This window comes from Melospiza melodia, chromosome Z (genome assembly GCF_035770615.1).
Source record: "Melospiza melodia melodia isolate bMelMel2 chromosome Z, bMelMel2.pri, whole genome shotgun sequence".
In the NCBI taxonomy this organism is placed as follows: domain Eukaryota; kingdom Metazoa; phylum Chordata; class Aves; order Passeriformes; family Passerellidae; genus Melospiza; species Melospiza melodia.
Window position 1 is genome coordinate 455,638 of NC_086226.1, and position 27,136 is coordinate 482,773.

The following is a 27,136-nucleotide window of genomic DNA, read 5'->3' on the forward strand; positions in this document are numbered from 1 at the left end:
GCCCATGGCAGGGGGTGGACTGGATGGTCGTTTAGGTTCCCTTCCAACTCAAACCATCCTCTGATTGCATGATTCTAGGAAAAGACCTTAAAGATCATCACATGCAACCATTTACAGAGACCTTTGGCAAAGGGACTTTTCCCAGTCCTGAATAGATCCAGCATTTTTGAGTTTTGTTTTGTTTTTTCTCAGAATAAAAAACATCAGGTACGACTTAGGCAAAGGGAATGCATTTTACTAAGAAAATAGAAGACTAGAACACACATTTCAATAGAGTTACAACGTTATAAAGTAGGAAGAAACCCCAACCACTTCACATTTTACATACAGTTTTAGTTTCAGCTGAGCAATGACCCTCCCAGGCACAGCCAACCCCGCACAGACCAGGCTGGAACTGTTCTCACAGGCGCCCCAGCAGGCTCACATTGATTTCCATAAGGTAGATATGTTTCAGATAGCAGTAAATGCAGGTTATTTCGCTTTGTTGACAAGGCAGCCATCTTTAGTAGTCCTAAGAGTATATTTATTCCTGTTAGGAAGGATCTGGCTGAAGAATGGATGAGCCGAAGCCGATGGCAGGCGGAGAGCTGAGCTCAGTCTGGGAGCACCAGCAGCCAGCAGGACACGGCGACAGAAGCTGCTCCTCCAGCCGCAGCCGTGGGGCCCCGGGTGAGTCCTGCCATCCCCACGGAGAGCCAGAGGCACGGGGAAGCGCTCGGAGCCGTGCTGGATCGTCCCAGGGAGCAGGCAGGGCAGGCAGGCCCACACACAGCGAGTCAGATGCGCCTTCAGCGGCGGCAGCTGAGCGGCTTGGCCCAAACCCAGCTGCCAGGCCAGCGCAGCAGAGCTTTGCTCTGCATCTCCTCCTGCCGTGCAGCACCGGTCCCTGCCCGCCGCCCCTGGCTGTGACGCGGCGGGGCAGCCCTCGGATCGCCCCGAGAGCAGCAACCACAGCGGCTTACCCAGAAATGACAGTGGCTTATCCAGTGAGACTGCAGCCCCGGCTGCTCTCACGCTGCTCTGAGAGCTGCAGAGGGGCTCAGCTCTGGGGGGTGGCAGAGGGGCTCAGCTGTGCCCCTCCGCAGCCAAACAAAACCAGCCGGGACCGCCGGGGCCGGAGTCAGCTGAACTGAAACCTGGGTGGGAGCTGTACAATAGTGATCCCCACTCTCCCACAGGAACAGTCACCACGCAGGGGAGGGCTGCTAACGAGAAACTAAAAGGTGTATCGTTCATCTGGGCAGGTACTACCAGAGGAGTGTGACAGAGTTACTTTATCCCCGTAAAACAGCGTGCTGGAAACAACAGTACAAGAGGAAGACACGCACCGACCACAGGAAACCTGTTACACACCACTCTGCAGGTAAAAAAGTGTCACTTGGTTTGAAGCTTGGAAAACAAACACAACAGATCAGGATGCATCACTGTCCACAAATGTAACTGAGAACTCGCACTGGGGGTTTAAAATGTATCAGACACAACATTTTAATCGTCTCCTTCTACATGTCACGTTGGCAGCTGGGCAGAGGGTTCAGGGACACACAAACCTTTGCAACAGCTTTGAACAAACCCACAGGTATTTTATAAAGAAAGGCTGTGCTTCATCAGACACCTTTACTCTCCCCTAAACACTCCTACACGTTGCTGCCAAGAGGCCCAGTCCTGCTGATTTTAAGGAAGCAAGGATTGGACAAATCCTGGAAGACTGGCCTCAGCCAAGCTCCTGATCCTCTCAGAAGGGTTCTGCATAGCCCAAGGAGACATGGAAGACAGTCCTTTACAAAATCATTTGGAGGGCAAGTCACGGGGGCTGTGTGACAAGCCACAACACTGGTGGTCCTTTAGGTGACATTTTTTTAACTTACACTATGTAACATGACAAAATGCATCCTGGTGACACCTGTTTCCCTTTGCATACTGTCTAAGAAAATTTTCTGTACAGATAAAGACCAGTAAATATTTTGAATAAACCAGCAAACAGAAAAAATCGTGTTAAGTAGAATATGAAAAAAGGAAACTGGTTCCTTGCTAGCCAGCAAGATTAGCAGTTGCAATTAGTTCAAGGATTAATTGTACCTGAAAGAAAACTGAACATGAATCTATGTATCTTAAAATCCTATGTATGAAAAAAAATTAATTCTGGAGAAGACGAAAGAGAGAGTGAAATGGACTTAAAACTCTGTGAGCTGACAGGTTACCTGCTGCCAACAGGAAACAAAGGCTGCGCATCGAAGGGAAACCCCACCATGTCCACAGTGCAAGCTGCAGGGGATGCTCAGGGCCTGGCACACAGGAACGGGATCTCCATCCCTCTGGGAATGGGATCTCCATCCCTCTGGGAGCAGGACGTCTCTCTGAGAATGGCATCTCCCTCCCTCTGGGAATGGCATCTCCATCCCTCTGGGAACGGGACCGCTCCTGCCCAAAGCAGGGCCCTGCAGCCTCCCCAAGCCACAGCTCCTCCTGAGCCACAGCTGCAACCCTTGGGAACAAACCATCAGCCTGAAGGGACATGGGATCGGTGCATTTTGTGTGCTTTTGTCACTCATGTGCCTAACTGGCTGCTGGCAGGACGGAGGAAGCTGTGTGTTCCCAGCACTCCGGAATCCAGTGGTGCAGAACTCCACTGGCACAGTACAACAGGCTTCAGATAGAGCTGGATTTTCAGAAGGCAAAAACAATTCATACATTGAATAAATAATTTCTTTCTCAGTAAGATCACTAATTTAAATACGATACAAACAAGGCATAGCAAAAATAGATGAAAAAAGCACTCTTTGTAAAAACATCCTACGTGTGTGTGTGTGTGTTGGTGTCTTTTGTACATTCACTTGCAAGTGCAAGCTCCTGCCCATGTGCATCTCAGCACTCAGCAGTGAAGCACTTCCAGCCCCACCACACAACACTTTACCACAGCTTGAACACCACAGTTTTTTCCCCACATCACTCTTTTCTGTGTTTATATAATCAGTCCTCTTTGCCCACGCAGGCAGCACCTTCCCAAAGTTTACTGTTCTTTGTGTGAATACAATTTTGGAGCCAGAGATCAGGCTGTAGGTGCCTGAGGGGGTGCTGAGACCATTTTCCCTGCTCTGTTCTGGCCTGTTCTGTGGAGACTGCATTTTCCTGTGTAGCTGAGGACACAGGAGCAGTGCTGGCCACGGGTAAATCCTGAGCAAGCTCTGCTTTATCTCTTTGGATGGCGTCTGCCAGTGCAGCACTGCTGGCACACCCATGTGTTTATTTACTCCTGCCCCTGTCCTGCCTTGCTGCAGCAAACTGGAGCAGCCTGGTATCTCTGTTTCTGCTCCTGGCAGGTGCCTGTTCTCGGGGCAGGGAGCACAATGGGGCAGCCACAGGCTGTGGCCACCCCTGCCTGTCCCTGCCTGTCCCCGTGCAGTGACCAGGGCCCTGCGGCCCCGCTCCAGGGGAATCGGTGAGTGTACACTGTGGCATCAGCAGCAAACCTGCAGCACTACCCTGGCAAGGAAAAACTCAGCTGGGACCTCCTGCTGTCACACGAGGACCCTGACAAACCGCGCCTGTAAGGGCAGGAAGCCGGAGGGATCAGTGCAGGGCTTGTAGCACTGCAGCTTTTGGGGCCAGGACTCACAGTGACAGAGCAGGCGGGACCGAGGCCGCAGGGAACATCCAGCAGACTCACTGGTGTGAACAGCATTCCTGCTCCAGCCCTGCCAGCACCTGGAACCAGCACTGCCTACCGAGTGCTGCCTCCAGCTGAGTCTGCTTTGGAGCTTTCGAGTCAGCAGCGTCATAAAGCATCACACACAAGTCTTGTTGTGAGAACGAGGGAGAAAACAATCCGGCTTAAATAAAACAGAAACTTGAAAAAATTAAAAAATTCAGTAAAGATCCTTTGGTAAACCACTTTGCAGTCCATTGCTTAAAATCTCCTAGTAAAATCTTTAAAAAGATTTCCATAAATTACTTCAGGTCCTACCTCTACCCAATAAAATTTAATCTGTGACAGCACGGCTTTGTTTTTAAAAGCTATTAAGTGATCAGTATTATTTTCAGGACTTCCCAAGGACAATTTGAACTAGCTCACATTTTTCCTGAGAACAGATTTCATGGAGTGATGAAAACAAAGCTGCAAACTTTGCTGCAGACGCCACACATGTACATCTCGCTGCTCCTCAAGGAGACAGCAGCCAATGCCACAAGGATGTCTGGACATGGGCATCTTTAAACACTAAACAAAACACAAGGCCCATCAGACTCTCTAAGTTGTCTTTAACTGCCCTTTTGTTTTTTCTAGGACAAGAGGTCTCCCTTGATGTCACAGCTAATGCAGTGTGACAAGACTAGGACAATTAGAAGACTGATTATTAAAGGCAGAAATAAGTAATTCTGGATATCAGCAGTGATGAGAGAGCTACAGTTTATCATCAAATGCATGTAGCTAAAATATCATTAATGGAATTTTTCGGTGTGGTGCTGGCTCTAAGCTAGAAATACAATGTTATTGTTTAAATTAATTCTGGAGGGCTCTCTCATCCCTGTGGCAGATGCCGTTTTCCGTACAGTTTACCAGGTACTTGGGAGAAATCAGGTGAAAAACAGGGCGTAAGGGGGGAAAACAAAAAAAAGGCAACGAAACGAGCACAAATAAATTAGAGGAGTGAAAGCTCATGATTGTAGTTGGTCTGAGGAGGGAGGGAGGGGATCCCTGCAGAGTGGCGGCGCTGCCTGAGGCGCGGCGCGGGGCTGGTCAGTGCACCTTGGACTCGGGCCAGTCGTACACGTCCGGCATGAAGGACTCGTACTCGTAGCTCCACACCTTGGAGCGGATGTAGCGGTTCTTGTCGGCCGGCTCGGGGTAGTGGAAGGCCATGTTGTTGGCGTACAGGAACTCCATCACCTGCGGAGGGGAACAGCACGGCTCGGAGCCCGCGGCACCGCGCGGCACGGCCGGGAAACGCACACTGCACAGACACAGCCTCGCGAGCAGAGAGGGGGCATCCCGGGCACGGAAAGGGACTGCAAGCACAGACAGGAGGCACAAAGCTGCTGACAGGCAAAGCGGTGCCAGCCCCAGTAAATGACGCTCACAGCTTCTGTCAATTGGATTAATAAAAAGATGCCTGCTTGCCTCGTGGGCAAAGCAGAGATACCAGTCTTAGATGCATGGACAAAGCAGAGCTACCCATCAAACAATGCATGGGCAAACAGAGCTACCAACCAAACAATGCATGGGCAAACAGAGCTACCAACCAAACCATGCATGGACAAACAGAGCTACCAACCAAACCATGCACGGGCAAACAGAGCTACCAACCAAACCATGCATGGACAAACAGAGCTACCAATGAAACCATGCATGGACAAACAGAGCTACCAACCAAACCATGCACAGACAAACAGAGCTACCAACCAAACCATGCACAGACAAACAGAGCTACCCATCAAACAATGCATGGACAAACAGAGCTACCCATCAAACAATGCATGGACAAACAGAGCTACCCATCAAACAATGCATGGACAAACAGAGCTACCCATCAAACAATGCATGGACAAACAGAGCTACCAACCAAACCATGCACAGACAAACAGAGCTACCAACCAAACCATGCAGGGACAAACAGAGCTACCAACCAAACCATGCAGGGACAAACAGAGCTACCAACCAAACCATGCACAGACAAACAGAGCTACCAACCAAACCATGCATGGGCAAACAGAGCTACCAACCAAACCATGCACAGACAAACAGAGCTACCAACCAAACCATGCAGGGACAAACAGAGCTACCAACCAAACCATGCATGGACAAACAGAGCTACCAACCAAACCATGCACAGACAAACAGAGCTACCCATCAAACCATGCATGGGCAAACAGAGCTACCAACCAAACCATGCAGGGACAAACAGAGCTACCCATCAAACCATGCATGGGCAAACAGAGCTACCAACCAAACCATGCATGGGCAAACAGAGCTACCAACCAAACCATGCACAGACAAACAGAGCTACCAACCAAACCATGCACAGACAAACAGAGCTACCAACCAAACCATGCACAGACAAACAGAGCTACCAACCAAACAATGCACGGGCAAACAGAGCTACCAACCAAACCATGCACAGACAAACAGAGCTACCAACCAAACCATGCACAGACAAACAGAGCTACCAACCAAACCATGCACAGACAAACAGAGCTACCAACCAAACCATGCAGGGACAAACAGAGCTACCAATGAAACCATGCATGGACAAACAGAGCTACCAACCAAACCATGCATGGACAAACAGAGCTACCAATGAAACCATGCATGGACAAACAGAGCTACCCATCAAACAATGCATGGACAAACAGAGCTACCCATCAAACAATGCATGGACAAACAGAGCTACCAACCAAACCATGCATGGACAAACAGAGCTACCAATGAAAAAAATTCTCATCTTGTGTAGGCCAAGATGAGAAGTAAATATAAACAATGTTTAGAAGCACAATAAACTGCTTTTGCTTAATTCACAGTGAATCATGCAGTGTCCTTTGTCGTCTCTCCTGAGCACCTCAGTGTCTTTACATCCCCACCGCCTTAGCTGGGATCTCTAAACTGAATTTCTGGAATCAGAGGGGATCAATTTTGGCCCATCGTGGCTGCCAAGCTGAAGCATCCAACAAAGGGAACGTTTTTATACATTTCTCTTATTGCAGGCACAAAGAACCGGGTGTTGCCCAAGCACCTCATATTCAAGGGTCACACTCTGTGCAACTCAGCAGGTTAATGTACACATAAACCACTTTTACTGCAGTGCAATTTTATATTTCATACTCACCTTGACAGCAATATAAATAGAAACTTCCCTGATATTGGACAGTGGAGGATAAAGTCTTCCTTGTGCAAGCTCTTCATCTGTCAACTGCTCTGCCAATGCCTGAGTCAGAGAAACAAACACTTTTCATTTACTAATGTGACTTTATTTACCAAATGTGACTAATAACGTGCCAGAACACCTGAGAGAACCAAGCTGCAGTGCTCTTAGCACAGTGCTCCCAAAGCACTGCAGCGAGGCACTCAGGATTTGAGGAACTGAGAATCAGCACACTCACTGCAAGCATTTAGCAAAACGAGCTCTGGAACTTTGGGGGATGAATCCCTCCCCCAGAGCCACAGAAAGCCCTGGCCACAGAGCCAGCTGCAGAACCCACGGCAGGGCAGGGGACAGCCCTGCTGCCACAGTAGCTCACACAGGACTTGCTACCTCATCACAACCACAATGGAACCTGATTCTTGCCAAAAAGCAACTTTGTTTGGTCAAAACAATTTTTTTTTCTCATTGTGGAGGGACAAGCCAACAGAATCCAAACAGGAAACCACTGTGTTTTACCAGGGTTTGAGAGGAGCGCCCATCAAGCCATCCCTGTCTGTCAGAAGCCACAGCCTGCTCTGCTGCCAGACTCACCTTGGCAGCCTCCAGGAAAACCTTATCACTGATGTGCCTGACGCTGCTGAGGATCACAGCCAGAGCCACGCCTGCAAGAAACCACTGCCAGTTAGGGACACTTCACTGTAAACGTGCACTTTAAATTGCAGCCTGCTGCCAGGAGCTGCCACTTATCCCAGTGTTATCCCTGAAAACCCTACTGCAGCTTTCTGCACACACTGGTGGCTCGGGCTGAAGATGACCGTGTCCCACCCCCTGCCCCACACTCACAGCACTGCTACCACCCACGGGAGCAGCCACGGCCACAGTAGGTGGCTTCTGGAAGGGCTGGAGCTTTGCAGCTCAGGGAGGGAAGGGCAAGGCACAGGAATACCCTCAGTGCTACTTTTCTACACCACTTGTGCAGATACAACTTCAAGAACTATTAACTCTGAGAGTTATTAACATAACTGCAAGTGCGTATCAACATTTATTTTCTCATTCCTCCCCAAACGAGCAGCAGCTCCCAAAGCCTTTAATAGCACCCTTCTGTTTTCTCAGCCACATCCAGCTGGGTTTGCTCCTTGTGGATGCATGTGCCCCACATCCAGCCCGGACTGCCTGTCTGCCATCCAGCCACTCATTCGCCCAAGCTCTCAAACGCTGGCACCACCTCTGCACGCTGCTTCACTGATGTGCCTCTGCAGCAAGGGAGCCCAAGGGTGACAGTTCCATTGATTACCTGGGAAGATGTAGGCGTTGTTTCCTTGGCCTGGTTTGAAGGTCCTCCCATCCCTCAGAGTGACCAGCTCAAAGGGGCTGCCGCTGGCAAACAGGCACCGGCCCTGGCAGGAGCAAGGGAGGGAGGGAGGAAGGGTCAGTGGGGCAGCTGGGCACAGACAGAGCCTGGAGCCAGCGGGAGCTGGGCACAGACAGAGCCTGGAGCCAGCAGGAGCTGGGCACCGACAGAGCCTGGAGCCAGCAGGAGCTGGGCACAGACAGAGCCTGGAGCCATCGGGAGCGGGGCACAGACAGAGCCTGGAGCCACCAGGAGCTGGGCACAGACAGAGCCTGGAGCCAGCAGGAGCTGGGCACAGACAGAGCCTGGAGCCAGCGGGAGCGGGGCACCGACAGAGCCTGGAGCCAGCAGGAGCGGGGCACAGACAGAGCCTGGAGCCATCGGGAGCGGGGCACAGACAGAGCCTGGAGCCACCAGGAGCTGGGCACAGACAGAGCCTGGAGCCACCAGGAGCTGGGCACAGACAGAGCCTGGAGCCAGCAGGAGCTGGGCACCGACAGAGCCTGGAGCCAGCAGGAGCTGGGCACGGACAGAGCCTGGAGCCACCAGGAGCTGGGCACAGACAGAGCCTGGAGCCAGCGGGAGCGGGGCACAGACAGAGCCTGGAGCCATCGGGAGCGGGGCACAGACAGAGCCTGGAGCCAGCAGGAGTGGGGCACAGACAGAGCCTGGAGCCAGCGGGAGCGGGGCACAGACAGAGCCTGGAGCCAGCAGGAGCGGGGCACAGACAGAGCCTGGAGCCAGCAGGAGCGGGGCACAGACAGAGCCTGGAGCCAGCAGGAGCTGGGCACAGACAGAGCCTGGAGCCACCAGGAGCTGGGCACAGACAGAGCCTGGAGCCATCGGGAGCCGGGCGCCACAGGGAACACGGGGCACTGATCACCCTGCCCTGAGCAGGACACGGGGCACTGATCACCCTGCCCTGAGCAGGGGACATCGGGCACAACCGGATGCTTGGAGGGACTGACACATGAAGCCCTGCTGTGTTAAGCCTTTCCAGCACCACTGCGGGGTGCCGCTGTGTTAACCCTTTCCAGCACCCTGCGCAGGATGCAGTGCTGCTGTGTTAACCCGTTCCAGCACCACTGCCGTGCTGCTGTGTTAACCCGTTCCAGCACCACAGCCACAGGGACTCTGCAATGAGCAATGGGCACTGCCAGAGCAGGCTGGAGCACAATAAAAGGTCACTTTCTTACTGGAGGGTGTGGGGTTAGAGGGAGGAACCGCTGTGTCAGACTGCTGCTGCTGCTGCTGCTGCTGAGAGCAATCAGAGCAGTGAATAACGTGGTTTGCTTATCCTTCCTTTGGAAACGATTTCAATGTGCACAAAATAGCAAAACGTCACCGAGTGTGAACCACACCCTCTAGACAAATGAGCCCCTTCTCAAGCAGTAAAGCCAGTGAAAGTAAAAAAAAAATCTTGACTTTCTTTTGAGTAACAGGTTTAGGAACATGAGTTTAAAACCTTTAAGGCTCTCAGGACTACTGTGTTTGAAAACAAATTACCAAAGAGGCTGGAGGCTCTGGAACTGCGTTTGGGTGTCAGGGCATACCCACGACAAGAGCCTTTTTGTGCAGGGAGCAAAGCAGATGGGTGCAGGAGGGGACAGGACCAAAAGAAAAAGCAATTAAAAGGCAGCAGAAGCCCTCAGAACACACAGGGGCATCGACAGCCTTTTACAGGTGCCATCTAGCGGGAAAAAACGAGGAAGGAAAGGTTAGGGGGGCGTCTTTGTTTCCTTGCTGCCTCTGGTGCAGCCTGAGACGCCCCCCAGGCAGGATGAGGCTGTCCCCGAGGCCTGGGGACACGCGGGGTGACAGCTCTGATCCCCGACAGCCTGACAGACTGCATTAGCTGCAGAGTTCCACAGAGCCACACAGCAGTCAGGGCTCTGGAGCCCGTTCCCAGGTAATCACTGCATCTCCAAGGGAAAACACATTCTGAGGGGCAAGCTGAGGGCATCTCAGAGAACCAAAGAGCACCGTGGAAACAGACAGCTGGGGGGGCTGCAGGAAAGATCAGAGACATAAACATTGCAGAATTTATGAGTAAGGACTGGAACAAAGCTACACCAGCTCGTTGACAGTGCTCAGTTGTCCAAATAACCCATATGCACAAGTAACTGGGAACACGGAAAATCATTAATAAAAGAGCATACAGATCCAATACAGGAAAAACCCAAACGTCTCCTCTCCACTGGGCTCAAAGTTTGCAAACAGCACTGTGCTCTTCCAGCTCCTGACTCAGGGAGCCCCTGCCCCTGACAGGGACAGCCAGGGTGAGGGCCAGCTCCTCAGGCACAGCACTCAGCATGGCACACTCTGCCTCCTGCCCTAAAACACCTCTTCATCTGCTGGTATTCCATCATAATGCAGGCAAAAACCAGGCTGGCTCCCCCTCTAACTGTGCTCCTGGCCTCCTGCAGCTAGAGATGGCAGCAGTTTTTACATTTATTTATGCCAACTGAAGTCTTGCCTGCACAACTAGCTCCTGTTTACCTTCTATCCAAGATACTGGAATTTATTTATTTACTGGAAACTGAAACACTGCCCAGCTCACTGCTCTGGTTAATTCAAGATATCTGAGAGATATTAAACCACCTTAATTTACAAGTGTGGCAGGGAACGGAGCTGGGAAGGGGCTGGAGCCCCAGGAGAGGCTGAGGGAGCTGGGCAGGGGCTGAGCCTGGAGCAAAGGAGGCTCAGGGGGGCCCTTGTGGCTCTGCACAGCTCCTGACAGGAGGGGACAGCCGGGGGGAACAGGGACAGGAGCAGAGGAACAGCCAGGGCAGGCTCAGGGTGGACAGTAGGGAAAATTTCTTTACCTAAAGCTCTGTCAATTCCTGGCCCAGCTGCCCAGGGCAGTGGTGCAGTCCCCCTCCCTGTAGGGGTTTAAAAGCCATGTGCATGTGGCACTTGGGGACATGGGACAGTGGTGGCCTTGGCCGAGCTGGGCAATGGTTGGACTCGATGGCCTTGGAGGGCTTTTCCAGCCCAGATGATCCTACTGATAAGAGATAAGATGCAGACTTTGCTCAGAGGCTGCTACAGCAGGGCTCCTGGAGCAGCAATTCCCTGAGCTGGCAGCCCCAGGAGTGCGGGACAGAGTCCGGGTGCCACACGGGGACAGCAGAGGGCCACCCTGGCAGGGGAACGCTGCCGCTGCCGGGGCTGCCTGTGACGCTGAGCCCCGTGGGCAGCGCAAGGCAGGAGCTCAGTCTGCAGCAGCAGACAAGGAGAGCTCTCCACCCACCCATTTTCACACACCACTCACTTGGTTTGGGGCTGCATCAAAATAAGAGAAAGAGAAAAGAATGAGAGCCCCCAGAAGCCGCAAGACAGGACCAGCACAGGGATCCCAGCAGCTGCTCAGAGCCCCAGGGTGCTGCTGTGTCTGCCCCACCTCCCTCCCCGTGGGCTCTCTGCAGAGCCTCCCAGCCTGGCACAAAAACCAAAATACTGGCTTCACAAGGCTGGGATGGGCTGTTGGGATAACGGTAGAGCTATTAAGGAAAAGCACCCCAAACCCCTGAGTGCCAGCCCTGCAGGATGCAGTGGCCCAGGGCAGGGTGCAGAACCAGGAGTGTTTGCTCCTGGCTGACTCATTCCAGCACCTGCTGGTGCCAGGGTGCCAGACACAGCCGCTGTGGCAGGGACACGGGCCACCCCTACCCGGGGACACGAGGGGACAGAGGCCACCCTGCCTGGGGACATGAGAGCCCCAGGGCCACTGCTGGTGGCACCTGCGGGACTGGTGCAAGCCCCACTCCTGCCCTGCTCCTTGTCCAAGGACTCTATCAGCCATTGCATGGCAAAGCTTGCACTGAGTCCCTACTGCGAGGCCAACAGGCTTCATTAAAACAAAAACTAATTAAAAATAGCCGTGAGAAACAAGAGTTAATTGATCACAGCCATGTAACAGTAACGATGCTCCTTCTCTAAAAAAAGCAGTAACAAGACTCAGGCTACTTTAAGCTTTGCAAAAGCTAAATACTACCTAAAAGTTACCTACAAATCCAGACCTCTTTTCCCACCAGCCCCATTGACTGTTGCCAGAAGGGGAGGAAGAGCTGCGTCCTCACAGCCCTGAGCCCAGGCAGCGAGAGAACAATGCAAGCCCTGGTGCTCAGGCAGTCCCCAGCAGGGCAATCCCAGCGGGGCAGAGCAGCCCCAGCCCGGGCTCACCCACCTCTGTCAGCGTGTAGGCCTCCTCTGCCGTGCACTCGGCCTTGGCCGTGGGGTTGCTCAGGGCAAATATGATGGGCCGCTCGTTGATGGAAGCCATGGCTTTGAGCACGTCCGGGGTGAAGAGACGCCCTGCCCCAGCCACGCCTGGGGAGAGGGGACACACAAAGCCACAGTCACGGCTGGCTGCCCCGGGCAGGGACAGCCAGCCCACCCCGCGCCCAGGGCAGCCCTCAGCCTCCCCCAGGCACAGCTGCTCTGGCACGGAGATGGAGCCAGGCACGGCTCCTGCCTGGCTGGCACCCACCATTTCCACAGCAACATCTCCTCAGTGTGCTCCAGAAGCCTACTTCACCCTATTTTTTGGTATTGATGACTACAAGGAACACGGTCCTGGATAAGCAAGAGGGAATTCCAGGTGCTGTGTGGATGATTCATCCCTGCAATGCACACCTGGAACCGGTGCTCCTGACCACACCCAAACCCAGAGGTACAAACACACAGCTATGATGTATTTGTGCACTGCCTAAAAACCCCTCTCCTTTTCCAAATAAATCACGTGCCAGGAAACTGCAGTCACAGCAGGAAATACCTGTAATCCTCTCTGCTCTCTGCAGATAGCCATAGCTGTGAATACCCACAGATGCCAGTGACCCCAGAGGTGCTGGTGATCTGCAGCATGGAACTGCTGCTTCCAGCTGAGCTGCTGGCAGAGCCTGACCACAGTGGGGACTGCAGAGGGTCAGAAAACACCCACACAACTCCAGTTAGGGAACTCCTGAGGGATGGTTGTGGCTGCTCTCTGTCACTAAGGACACAAGGCTCAGAAGGAGCACCACAGCCCAGTGTATGTTCAAGTAGAAAATTGACCTCACATTTCCATGTTTTTTACATCAGCAGAAATGCAGCTGGCTGTCACCAAGCTGCCCAGAACCCTGATAACAAATTAAAGGCAGTAAAAAGCCAGATTAGAGAAAACTAAGCTCACTCACCGATGATAGCTGAAGGCCGAAGTACATTCACTGCCTCTACAAATGTCTTTGGTATGGCTATGTCCTTTGGAGCCCTGTGGGCAAACGGCTCCTGGTGGGGATCCGCCTTCTGCTCCCGGCCCTGCAGGAGAGCAGAGGTTCCTCTGTGAGGGGAGGGCAAGGCAGGGCTCACCCGTGCTGGGCATCCCAGGCGTGCTGCAGCCCTACCTGCACCAGCAGGCCATGCTTGTCAAACATCCACACTCTCCTGGAGGCCTCCTCGTGGGAAACACCCCTTTCCATCATGGCCATCACAATGAGGTTGGCGATTCCCAGGGCGGCCTGGCGGCGAAAGGACTCGGGTTGGTGACAGGGCACACGAGAGGTCAGCCCTCAGAGCCCACAGAGCCCCTCGGGGAGCTGCTCCGAGGCACAGCAAGCGTCTCCCAGTGTGGGGCAGCCCCCTGGCAGCCCTGCAGGCAGGACAGCAGGCACAGCTCGCCCAGGGTGTGAGCTGTGCCGGCCCAGCCTGGCAGGGACAGGGTGCCCAGCCCTCCTGCCACCCTACCAACCCGTGCTGCGTGCCCCGTGCTCCCAGCCTGGCTCCTGCCCCTGGCAGGGCTGGCAGAGGGCAGCAGGAGGCTGGGCTGGCCCCCGTCCCCTCCCTGGCAGGAGAAATGAGGCACAGCAGGCCAATTACTGCCACCAGCGCCGTTCCCAGATGGAGAACTTCTCAGATAATTAAGTCATTTTGTCAGCACCACAGGAGCAATTGCGCTGATGCACCGAGAAGCACAGGGCTGCTCCTGGCACTGCAGCACCAGTAACTGGTGCCTGCTGCAATCTGAATCAATCACCTTGCTGAGAAGAACTCCCTGTACTTCCCTCCGGTGCTATAAAAATCAACAACATGGTCTCACCACACCATGATTTTATGGTGAGTTTCCCTTCAAATACACAGAATCCCTGGTGCTTCCTTCGAGGCCGTGCAGGGAAATGAAGAATGTGAGTCCCTGCAAACACCTTTCATACAGCCCTGTTTAGGGCTTTCTGCTAATGCATTTCAGCCGGCCTTGCATGAAAAGCTCTGCAATGGAGTTCAGAGAAGGCAAAACTCCATGATGAGAAAACACACATTTTAAATGTCTCTTGCTGCTCTGGGCCCTTAAGAGGACTCACCTCTCCTGCTCCAAGGAACAGCACTTTCTGGTCTGTGAGTGGTTTCCCAGTGGCTCTCTGGGCTGCCAGCAGTCCTGCCAAGGCCACTGAGGCTGTCCCTGTGAGAGCAGAGCAAATCTGAGGGCAGCTGAACACGCCTCCATGGCAGGCTGTGGCTCTGGGAAGAGTTCCTGCAGGGATGTTCGGGAACACAAACAAAGGGTGTACCTTGGATGTCGTCGTTGAAGGTGCAGTACTTCTCCCTGTACTTCCTCAGGAACCGGAAAGCATTGTGGTTTCCAAAGTCCTCAAACTGGATGAGCGTGTTCTGGCCATACCTACAGGGGATGGCAAACACCCCAACGCTGCACAGAGGCAGGGGAGAGCAGCAGGGCCCGCACGCCATCCCTTGTCCGCGCAGCAGGCTGTCCTCAGGAGAGCCCAGCAGCGCTGTCCCTGCTCCGTGCCTCGCACAGATAACCCAGGCAGCCCCAGGGTCACCGGGGAGGGACAGCCACACAGCAGGGACGGACACGCAGCCTGCCCCGGCCTCTGGTGGCTGACGAAGGACAGCTGCGAGGGCCGCTCTGTGCCCTACCTGTCCGTGATGGCCTCCATGAACTCGTCGATCAGGTCATCGTAGACCTGCGAGCGGTCCCTCTTCTGGTAGAGCCCCATGTAGAAGGGATCCTTCAGCAGGGTCTGCAGGAGCGAGCCAGGGAGAGGGCAGGTGAGTGCCCTCGCCAGGGCACAGCCAGCACAGCCCTCACCCGGGATGCTGCAGGCACACAGCACCACAGCAGGGCCCTGTGATCTCAGCCGGCTGCATCAATACTGTGAGCAATAAACTGCTTCAATAAATCTAATTCCCATTCCCAGCTTCTTAAAAGTCAGGTCAAAACTGACTGCCTATTTTGCAGCAGTGTTCCAGCACTCCAATTACTTCCAGATGCGCCCTTTCATGGACAAATCAATGGGCACTTTTAAATCACTGTACAGTGAACTCCAAACCTTTTACCCTTTGCATAAAATATTTGGGTTTATCTTAAGTAGCAATGCTCAAAAAAAAGAGAAAAACCCTAGAATCCTGTAACTCCCTTTTCCAGGAACTCTTCCACTGCACCCTTTTCTCCAGGCAGGGTTGGGCTGTGTTTGCCCCAATCCTGGGGTTCTCCTCCCTTTTTGGGGGCATTCCTTTTGAGCACATTCCTCAGTTATAGTAGGGAACTTTTTTAAAAAATACCCCATTTTCACAGAGGTAACTCACTGTGTTATCAGTCCCAACGTCGATGCACACAGGCAGGCATTTATCTGGGTGTATCCCTGCACAGGCTGTGTACAAACACAGCTTTCCCACTGGAATCCCCATCCCGTACACCCCCAGGTCTCCAAGACCCAATATTCTTTCTCCATCAGTGACCACAACAGCCTGATGGAAAAAAAAAGCAAAAAAAAAAAAAAAAAGGCAGGTCAAATCATACACGAACACTGAAATTTATGAAGATCAGATCAATAGCAGCTGTGTTTTTTCCCCAGGTGAAAATTGAGGTAAGTTTGCACAGTCAAACAAAGAACAGATCATGAGGAATATTTTCCTCAACCCATAAATCTCACATTTAGGGTGAAACATTTATCTTCAAGATGTGCATTACCTCAATGAGCTGCATTCTGCCAGCATCACTAAAGAGCCAGAATGCATTACTTAATATTTATGTTTCCATCAGATACTAGTAAATCTCAAAAGACTCAGCTGAGATGGAATAACAATTAGAAACTAAATCACACCATGACCGTACCTTGACGTCGTTCTCTGGCCAGTTGTTCACAATTGACCTTATGTGGCCTCTGTCTGAGATGGAAATAAATAATCCCCTGAAAGAAAAAAAAAAAAAAAAAAACACAAATCAGAAATATTTTGTGGGTGACAATTAGAAATATGACCTTGCTTTTGTAAAACTAAATACCAAACAGGACGATTTAAAATTCAAAGCCTTACAGCTGCTGAAATAAATGGCTCTAAGGACAATATCTGTTCCTGTCCCAGGGCAGGGACCTGAGGAACCCACCTGAAGCAGCCCTGCACAGCAGAGCTGAGGGTGATGTCCATAAAGCCCTTTCAATCTACACTCCCTTCCAGAGGCCCTGTCCTGACACACATCCTCAGAGCCACAGAAGGGACCCTGATAGCTGAAGAGATAACCCTGGAATTACAGAGCTGTGTGGCACTTGGAAGAGCTGGAAATGGTGCTGAAGCTCTGCACTTGGGAATATTTATGCGACCCATCTCCATGTCTGCTTCCAAACATTCTGTTTCTCAATACACACTGCGTCCTGAGATAGATTTTAGCAAACGTTTACTGCCCTGACGCGGCACTAGCTGCACCAGGATGAAAATGACACAAACCACTTCTAAGTCTCGGGTGAGAAGGCAGAGGAAAGGACAAAAGCAGCGTGTGTGGCCTCACTTTGGTCTCCTGAAGATGTGTCCGTACTGGGAGCAGGCCAGCCCCACGGTGGGCGTGTACACGATGGGCATCAGCCGCTCGATGTCGTCCTGCAGCACCCTGTAGAAGAGCTTCTCGTTCCTCTCCTGGATGCCCATGATGTAGATGTACCTGCAATTAACCAGCACAAGGAGAAACACCCCTGGCTGTGTCCCGCTCTGCGTTCCCTCAGAAAGGCCCTGTCCCGGAGTCAGGCTGGGAGCGCTAGGGGAAGCTGGGAAGAGAGCAGCAGCGAGATGGAGGCGCTGGAGGGACACCCTGTGTGTGTGCTGGCAAGGGAACAATGACAAATGTGACTAAACACAGAGCAGGGATTTACTGGATTTACTGCAGGGAGTCTCAGCACCCTTGTACACAAAATTACAGTGAAGTAATTTTCCATCCAGAAGATGTGAATCCCAGCACCAACACACACGTGCAGCAAACTGAGCCCTACCACAAGGCTCACTCTGAAGGACTTACGTGGGGGTGTAAATTAAATCTGAATTTCTGCAAGTTCACCCACCAATCTGCTGTGTATCAACCCATACCCTGTCCTGCTGACCCAACAACATGAAGATAATGAATTTGCAATCTGCCTCAGGCCACAGCAGCTGGGCACTCGGCCAATACACATGACAGGACTGCTTTGGACCAGCAAGCGACATGCTGTGGATTTAAGAGCCATCTCTCAGTTCTGATGAGAACAAAAGAGCTTTGATGTGGTCCAGCGAGCCCCAAGCCATCCCAGTTCTCCTCCTGCCTGTGGGAGACTGTATTTTCACAGGCAGAGATACACAAAGATTATGTGAAAACAGTAACGGGATGCTAAAAACATGGCATCCAAAAAATAAAACACAGTTCACCAAACCAGTGTGTTAAGTAATAAAATACATTAAAAAAATACACATTATGAGACTTAAAATTCTACTCTCGTAGTTCCCTTTTAGCAGTAACTACTGCGTATGTTAAACACTGTTTTTGGTATCTCAAACGCTCAGTTTACCTTCATTATCACATATTTTTACAGACTGGGCAGAATGCCACCTGCTGTGCTCTAACCACCTGCCACTCCATCTTACCCATCACAGAAATACGTGCGACAGGCTGCAGGCAGGTTTGCAGCTTTGTTACTGATTTTCACACGCTCTCTTTTGCTGCTTTACGAACATGGAATATTAAAAAAAAAAGGTAAAATAAAAAAAGCTTCCCAACCTCATTTGGCTGCGGGATGAAAGCAAATGAAAGCAACAGCCAAGAACTGAAACCCCAGCGGAGGCACTGGAAAGTTTGGTTACCCCCAGACAGTATTTTCCCATTTCCATCCCATTTCCAGCCCCTCGCTCGCACCACGGGACACAGCGCTTACTTCTCCAGGGGGTCAGTCATTTTTGCCAGGTTCTTGTGGAAGCGCAAGGCCTGGATGTCCTGTGTCTCTATCTTGGGAGGCAGGAGTCCCTGCAGGCCCAGCATCTGCCGCTCGTGCAGGGTGAAGGCCATGCCCTGGAAGGAGAGGCCAGCACAACCATCATTCCTGCCCAGGAGCGCCGACGCTGCCCCCTGCGCTGCCTGCCCCTCCTGGGGCTCTCCTCACCCTCGGGGCCACTCCTCTCCACCCACACTGCCACACCTTGCCAGATCTGAATCTGACTGTCCTCTGTGGGGCTGGAGAGCAGCACAGGGGTGCTGCTGCTAAGGGGTTAAAAGCGAAATAACAGCTGCTCTTGCAATTGTTCCACTGTCACCCAGGCTGGTCCCTGCAGTCACACACAGTTCCTGCAGCTCAGATTTTTATCTCAATTGCTCCATTTGCTGCTTTTCTCAGTAACACAGCCTGATGCCCAAGTCACCGAATTGCCCTAATGCTCCTATTAAGATCACAGTCCAACCCAAATACTTCATTTTCACTTAGGGGTGGATCTAATCCATTTGTCTGCTACCAAAAGCCTCATTGGTAGGAAATTAGAAGAGTTCACCTGCAAAAACCTCCCTCTCTTCTCCATTCGGGAGAGCGGTCAGAGTTTGAATTTATTGCTATTTAAATACTAATTCGAACTGTTTCTCAACCTTCAGATTCTAACTGCCAAGCTAAAAAAAAAAAAAAAAAAAAAAAAAAAAAAAGAGCTTTCTAAGGTTTATGCCTTGTAATTACACTCCAAATTCCTCCTGCCCTCAGAAAGGTCAGAGAATCAGATGATCCTTGTGGAGGGGTCCCACAAAGATCATCCGTGTTCAGCTCCTCAACTGACAAGAAATAAAAATCAGTACTTTTCCCTTGACAGTAAAGGCATTCATTCAGATTAGAATACAAATTTAGAATACAAATATTTTCACCTCTGCTTATATGAGAACCGACTCTTCACAGGTGTCTGTAGAACCCATACCCATTAACAAAAATTTCTAAAAATAGTCCAGTTGTAGTGTAATTCATCATAGCCAAATAGTTTCTAAACAAAACTCCTTAGAGAAAAAAACCCCATCGTTAAATAATTACTATTTTTACATTATTTTCCTCTTTCCTGTTTAGGTCATATTTAATATTGGTTGTTTTGACTACATTGACCAAAGCAATCCACCTGCTCTTCTGTACTGATTCTACACTATGCTCTACAGTAATAAAATACTTGAAGAGCTAGAAAGCAAGAAAAAACAACAACACAAACCCAAAACCTTCAGTGTTTTGCCCTCTTGCAGAAAATATCAAGTATTTAACCGTAAAATGAATCTGTTTTTCTCTGTATTTATTTTCATGTCTGCCAACCTTTCATGCAATAGATTTGACACTAAATACTGATTTCAATTTAACCCTTCACTACTAGAACAGCAGAGCTTTTCCACAAGTAGTCAGGAGTCACTTACAAACCACTGTTTTCTTTCCCAGTCTGTTATTCTTCAATATTCTTCCAATACTAAATACATTTCAGATGACGTTTCATTCTTTAAGTTTTTAACATTGCTGCTGGTTTTTTGATTTCTAATTTTGATTTCTAATTTTTGTTTGGTTGCTTATTTTTGGTGGGGCGCAGCTTTAGCCACTTCAGTGGTATTTTTTTTCCAAACACTGATCTGAACAACCCAACATTTCCACAAAGAACACAAGCATGTAAAGAGAGAGAAACTGTCACAAGAGAAGAACCCACAGAATCACACTCTGGGTGCCACAGAGGTTTTTCCTGTGTTGCAAAGGATTAGTTCCACTCCTGCGTCCTTCACGAGAAATATTTATTCTCTGCGAGCAGAAACGCAAGCTCCACACAAACTCCTCTCAGCCATCTTCCCTTTTCCTCGACAGCCCTGGCGTGCTGCCATCAGCAGTTTAATGCCTTTAAAAGCAGTTAAATGCCCCCAAAAGCAGCCCTTTCCCACACAAACTGCTGGCAGTGCCGGTGGCTCGGCCCCGAGGCCGAGCAGGGCTGGCAAACATTTGCAGGATGTTGACTTTTACTCTAGACAACACAGAAACACAAACGGTGCCAAACATTTACAGTGCTTAGAGGAAGAAGAAGAGGAAGGGAAGAAGGAGTTCAGTCTCTGGCCAGCAAGGCCACTGGGGTTTGCAGCCTGGGGAAGTGACCCTGGCTGCACTGACATCTCACTGTGACCCCAGAGAAACAGCTCACTGCCAAACCTACATGCTCCCCTGCAGAAAGCCTCGAGTCCTGAAAAACCACACCCACCAAAGCTACAATCTCTGCTATTACCACGACACCAGAATGTGGCTTTCCCCACTTCCCTGCAGAGGGGAACCCGTGTCCTTACAACACCTGGGCCCCCAGTAACGCCCGGGAGCCCTGAGCTTAGCTCCACGCAGAACAGAGACCCATCTTTATTCAGTTTATTCTCACTCTTTCCTGTCTGCAGGGATCTAGCTGGGCAATGTCTCTGGAGTTACAATAACATCAAACAGGATGAATTTTTAAGCGACACTAAGTACTTTCAGCTGTTGATTTACATGACAATTACATCTTACCATGCTGAAAGAGGCTTTAATTTCTGCCTAGGCCTAAATCAGGAATCAGAATGACATCAGCCTTCACACAGAAAATCAGCCCTTGCTCCAACTGCGTAAGAACAAGTTTAGTCCAGAGCAGAGAGATAAAACCCCTGAGTCCTTCTAACACTTGCAGTATCTTTGTCCATGACCATGAGCTTGTTTTGGACTTGGATTTGGATGTGGATTTGGGATTGCCCTGCAGCATCTCCCAGGATGGAGCTGCAATATCAAACACCCAGCAAAATTCCAGCCAGCCCCAAAAGATCAGGGGGCACAGCCAGACCCAAAAGATCAGGGGGCACAGCCCAGGGGATCAGGGGCACAGCCAGAGCCAGGGATCAGGGGGCACAGCCCAGGGGATCAGGGGCACAGCCCAGGGGATCAGGGGGCACAGCCCAGGGGATCAGGGGCACAGCCAGAGCCAGGGATCAGGGGCACAGCCCAGGGGATCAGGGGGCACAGCCAGAGCCAGGGATCAGGGGCACAGCCCAGGGGATCAGGGGCACAGCCAGAGCCAGGGGATCAGGGGGCACAGCCCAGGGGATCAGGGGCACAGCCCAGGGGATCAGGGGGCACAGCCCAGGGGATCAGGGGCACAGCCCAGGGGATCAGGGGGCACAGCCCAGGGGATCAGGGGCACAGCCCAGGGGATCAGGGGCACAGCCCAGGGGATCAGGGGACACAGCCCAGGGGATCAGGGGCACAGCCCAGGGGATCAGGGGGCACAGCCAGAGCCAGGGATCAGGGGCACAGCCCAGGGGATCAGGGGCACAGCCCAGGGGATCAGGGGACACAGCCCAGGGGATCAGGGGCACAGCCCAGGGGATCAGGGGACACAGCCCAGGGGATCAGGGGCACAGCCAGAGCCAGGGATCAGGGGCACAGCCCAGGGGATCAGGGGCACAGCCAGAGCCAGGGATCAGGGGGCACAGCCCAGGGGATCAGGGGCACAGCCCAGGGGATCAGGGGCACAGCCCAGGGGATCAGGGGGCACAGCCCAGGGGATCAGGGGGCACAGCCAGAGCCAGGGATCAGGGGCACAGGGGATCAGGAAGCACATCCAGAGCCAGGGATATGAGGGAGATGTCTCAGCCCAGGCAGCCGGCACCGATTGCTCAAAGGCACACAGGAACCCACACCTAAGGCCCAAGCTCACCCAGCTTTCCCCGGGATTAAGAGCTTAAGCACTCCCACAGTCTGGGTGTAAGCAGCAGGATCACTGTTTGCAGGCTGGTGTCCTCTCCCCAGGTGCTGCGTGCTGACTTTCACTGCCATCAGCCTCCTTAATCCCCTTCTCAGCTCAGGACAAGCAGGGGTCATCCCCAGGCCAGCACAGAGGAAGCAGGGAGCGCATCCAGGAGGGAGCCCAGCACTCCTCAAAGCCCACAGATTAATTAATTAACACTCCACGGACAAATTCACTGCCATGAAAACAACCTTCTGCTGGGAGGGGGAGTGAAAAATGCTACTGGAGTGAAACGTTGATGCTATTTTAGTTAAGACAAGCTCACGCTGAGCCACCATGAACTTCAGTCCACAAACTCTGGCACTGGGACTTCGCAGCAACTGGGCTCCATCACACAAAGCCCCTGCTGCTATAAATACCAGCACACACAAATGCCAGCTGCGTGCCTTGCCTGGAGCAGCCCGGATGCTGCAAGATGGATTTTTATAGCACCACTGAGTAAGTAATTCTGAGGGGTTTCCAAGCAGAGAAGTAGTAGTGGTGGTAAGTCTTCCCCGCCTGCAGTCTTGCAGCCACATCTATGAGAGTGTACTTTTAACCAACCATAAATGCCCTCACAGACAGCAAAAACCCCATCCAGGGATCCTGACAAAGATGTACATACAGTTTATATCCAAACACGGCACTGCCTGGAAAATTAGTTATTCATGAGATTTAAAAAATGCTTTCCTTGTAACTCCTAGTAATTGTTTGAACAGATTCAGCAGGGAGCCCAGCCTTTGAAGCAGCATCATAAACATCTTGAAAACAAAGTAGATCTTATGTTGGATTGTGAGCTGCTTCCCTTGACTTTGCTCCCTTGGGCTAAACACGAAGTTCACTATTGCACAAGATGCCTTTAGTGGAAATTAATAAAGTTCATTCATAAAGTTCATTGTATAAGAATCAAAGGTGTCTTTGCTATCTCTAGCAGAGAATAAAAGTTTATGAGAACAGAAAACCTCTCCTGATTCCTTTCCTCCTTCATTTTTAAACTGGATTCTCTCCCTTTGTCCTCCCAGAGCAGCAGTCTGTACCCCGGTGGGTGTCTGGCACAGCAGGGCAACGCACAGTGACACGGTGCAGATCCCATGGGATTGCCAGCACAGGCGCCACCAGGCAATGCACAGTGACAGTGACACGGTGCAGATCCCATGGCATCTCCAGGCACAGGTGCCACCAGGCAATGCCCTGTGACACAGTGCAGATCCCATGGCATCTCCAGGCACAGGCGCCACCAGGCAACGCACAGTGACACAGCCCGGATCCCATGGCATCTCCAGGCACAGGCGCCACCAGGCAATGCACAGTGACACAGCCTGGATCCCATGGGATTGCCAGCACAGGCGCCACCAGGCAATGCACAGTGACACAGCCCGGATCCCATGGCATCTCCAGGCACAGGTGCCACCAGGCAATGCACAGTGACACAGTGCAGATCCCATGGCATCTCCAGGCACAGGCGCCACCAGGCAATGCACAGTGACACAGCCTGGATCCCATGGCATCTCCAGGCACAGGTGCCACCAGGCAATGCACAGTGACACAGTGCAGATCCCATGGCATCTCCAGGCACAGGTGCCACCAGGCAATGCACAGTGACACAGTGCAGATCCCATGGCATCTCCAGGCACAGGCGCCACCAGGCAATGCACAGTGACACAGCCTGGATCCCATGGCATCTCCAGGCACAGGTGCCACCAGGCAATGCACAGTGACACAGTGCAGATCCCATGGCATCTCCAGGCACAGGTGCCACCAGGCAATGCACAGTGACACAGTGCAGATCCCATGGCATCTCCAGGCACAGGTGCCACCAGGCAATGCACAGTGACACAGTGCAGATCCCGTGGCATCTCCAAGCCTTTTCCCACCCCTTCTCTCCCCAGGCAAAGGTGGCCCCAGCTCCTGGACCCCTCTGCACGGCAGAACAGCCACCACTGCGGGCTGGCTGATGACCCACGCTGAGCCAGCCCACAGCAGCTGGGGCAGCTGGAAGCACTCCCCAGCAGGAGAGGGGAAAGCCAGGAGCAGACAGGCTCCACTCCCTGCCAAGGAAGGGGCCCAGCCCCTCCCGGAGCTGCCCACTGCAAGTCCTGAGCACTGTGATTGCAATGGCATCCCTGGGGACATCTCTTCAACTGCTGCTTTTCCAGCTGAGCAGATGTGGAGAGCTGCTCCTGCTCTCCCCAGGGCCATTGATCCCACAATGGTGTAACACCCCCGGGCAGTGCCCTTCCTCCATCCCCCAGCCCAGCACAACACCTGGGCCAAGGTAAATGAGGCTGGATATCCTCCCACCACCTTTGGCACCTGGTTACAGATTAAACAGCTCCGTGTGCCCAGGTGGAACTCCTCCTGACAGCACACAGATCTCAGGGGAGCTGATAAAACCTGCAGGTGCGTGCAGCCCCTCTGTATCCAAACCGCCTGGGCGGGACACAGACCTGCAGTGGGACTTTTGGGCTGGGGGCGTGTGCTCAGTTTCTGTCATTTTCCTGCCTTCTGGGGTCTTTCCTCCTCACTGATCACAAACTGACAGCAATGTACTGATAGCACTGCACTTCTTAGCAGCCATCACCATCTGCATTCCCTCCCCACATCCTGTTCATCCTGGCTTCTCCAGGAAGGCACAGGGGCGCTGCGTATTCCATGCCCCGGCTGCTCAACACAGCTGGATAAGCCAAAATCTAAAATGTATTAAAATAAATTAAATGTGTCAAACCAGCACGGTGAGAAAGGGCAGCGCAAGGGAGCATCTGCTTTTACATCTTCAAGCTCATACAATCCTTTGTTTACACTCTCTTGTGCTATCCTTTTTATTTTGTCAAAATAGCTTTGACTTTGGCTGAGTTTTTTTCTGTTTATTTTTTATTCTGAATTGGAAATGTACTGTTAGGGTATTTCCTACAAGTCAGTGAGGTGATGTTTACAAGTTTGCTAAAAAAAATCGTCTCCTTATGCAAAGGGAAATTTATCACAGTTTCTGGAAGTAGTCTGAAAGCCATGCACGAAAACAAATTGGGCTGAAAAAGCTGTGAATGAACACAGATGAAACTGTGAGCAAAATATAACATATGAGAAGATGACCACCTGCATGAAAGATAAGAAACTGGTAAAATTCCTCAGGATCAGTCTGGGATTATTAACCTGCCACCAGTGAATGTTTCTTTAATATTTATCATGCATTTTCATGTACATATCTATTGCCATTCCAGGCAGACACATGCACACAAATATGTGCACATATAAATCCTAAAGGTACCTGCTGAAGCCAGAATTGTGAGAGGCACTGTCGGTGCAGGGGGAGTTTTTGGACACCATCAGGAATTTCTCCATGGAAAGGGAGGTCAGGAACTGGAACTGCCCAGGGAGGGTTGGAGTGCCCATCCCTGGAGGTGCGCAAGGAGGGCCTGGACGAGGCACTGAGTGCTCTGGGCTGGGTGACAAGGTGGGGATCGGGTGACAGGCTGGACTCGATGGCTGGGAGGGCTTTTCCTACCCCAGGGATTCTGTGATAACCTAACAATCCCGAGGAAGAGTCACGGAAAACTGGGTAATGGGACCCACAGTACAAAATACCATCACCCTTCTTCACCAAAATAACCAACCGAAATAACCAACTGAAGTACAGAAAGTGTCGCCAACTATGCAGTGACAAATTTTCTGCGAGGCACAGAAAACAAACACACAGATAACATTACAGGTCATGTATTTCCAGTGGAGACAGGAACACTCTGACGGCACTCCACGTGGCAGAGCATGGAAGAACAAGCCCTGCCCCATCTGAAGCCCTGCACCATATCAGTAACGATTTAATTGCCCGCACTAAACCACGGAGATTGTCCTCACAGTGCTCCAAGCAAGCTGGAAATGCTGCCTGGGCACAGCAGGGACCCCCAGCAGAACTGAATACGCTGGAGCCAATTAACTGCACTGGGAACCCTGTCGGGGAGCAGCAGCCACACAGCACAGGGCTCTGATGCAGGAGCGTGCCACAGCAGCTGCTGGCCCAGAGATGCTGCTCACTGCCTCTCTGAGCCACCCTGGCAATCAACACCTCCAATCACCTTCAAACACCTTCAAACACCAAAACCCAAACCAGCTGGGGTGGCTGCGCGTCCACCTGCAACACACAGCCCAGGGTGGGCAAGAAAGGAAACACACACAGCCCAACACACAGCTCAACACACAGCCCAACACACAGCTCAGGGTGGGCAAGAAAGGAAACACACACAGCCCAACACACAGCTAAGGATGGGCAAGAAAGGAAACACACAGAGCCCAACACACAGCTCAACACACAGAGCCCAACACACAGCTCAGGGTGGACAAGAAAGGAAACACACACAGCTACACACACAGCTCAACACACAGCTCAGGGTGGGCAAGAAAGGAAACACACACAGCCCAACACACAGCTCAACACACAGCCCAACACACAGCCCAACACACAGCTCAGGGTGGGCAAGAAAGGAAACACACACAGCCCAACACACAGCTCAGGGTGGGCAAGAAAGGAAACACACACAGCTACACACACAGCTCAACACACAGCCCAACACATATCTCAGGGTGGGCAAGAAAAGAAAAGCACACAGCTCAACACACAGCTCCACACACAGCTCAGGGTGGGCAAGAAAGGAAACACACACAGAGCCCAACACACAGCTCCACACACAGCCCAACACACAGCTCAGGGTGGGCAAGAAAAGAAAAGCACGCAGCTCCACACACAGCCAAGGACTGGCAAGAAAAGAAAAACAATTGTAAGAGAAAAACCTGCTCCAGTGGCAAAGAGCAACAGATAAGTTTGCACAAGGGTGAGGGCTGGTTCCTGCCCCTGATGCTGTCCTTCTGCAGCTCTTGCTTTAGGGACACGTGCCTTAGGGGAGGCCAAACGTTCTGCAGGGTTGAT

General features: G+C 51.9%; 1 protein-coding gene across 1 annotated transcript in view; it reads right to left on the reverse strand.

Moving 5' to 3' along the window:
• Positions 1-214: 214 nt before the first annotated feature.
• Positions 215-27,136, reverse strand: part of ME2 (malic enzyme 2) — a 36,731-nt gene continuing 9,809 nt past the window's right edge. The window contains exons 3-16 of the mRNA XM_063181134.1: positions 18,369-18,502; positions 16,982-17,131; positions 16,313-16,388; positions 15,784-15,945; positions 15,115-15,218; positions 14,745-14,854; positions 14,538-14,635; positions 13,587-13,700; positions 13,380-13,500; positions 12,392-12,534; positions 8,146-8,248; positions 7,443-7,513; positions 6,816-6,914; positions 215-4,882 (exon numbers count right to left, since the gene is read on the reverse strand). Of these exons, the coding sequence (XP_063037204.1) occupies positions 4,733-4,882; positions 6,816-6,914; positions 7,443-7,513; positions 8,146-8,248; positions 12,392-12,534; positions 13,380-13,500; positions 13,587-13,700; positions 14,538-14,635; positions 14,745-14,854; positions 15,115-15,218; positions 15,784-15,945; positions 16,313-16,388; positions 16,982-17,131; positions 18,369-18,502 (1,635 nt within the window). The 3' untranslated portion in view covers positions 215-4,732. The remainder of the gene's footprint in view (positions 4,883-6,815; positions 6,915-7,442; positions 7,514-8,145; positions 8,249-12,391; positions 12,535-13,379; positions 13,501-13,586; positions 13,701-14,537; positions 14,636-14,744; positions 14,855-15,114; positions 15,219-15,783; positions 15,946-16,312; positions 16,389-16,981; positions 17,132-18,368; positions 18,503-27,136) is intronic.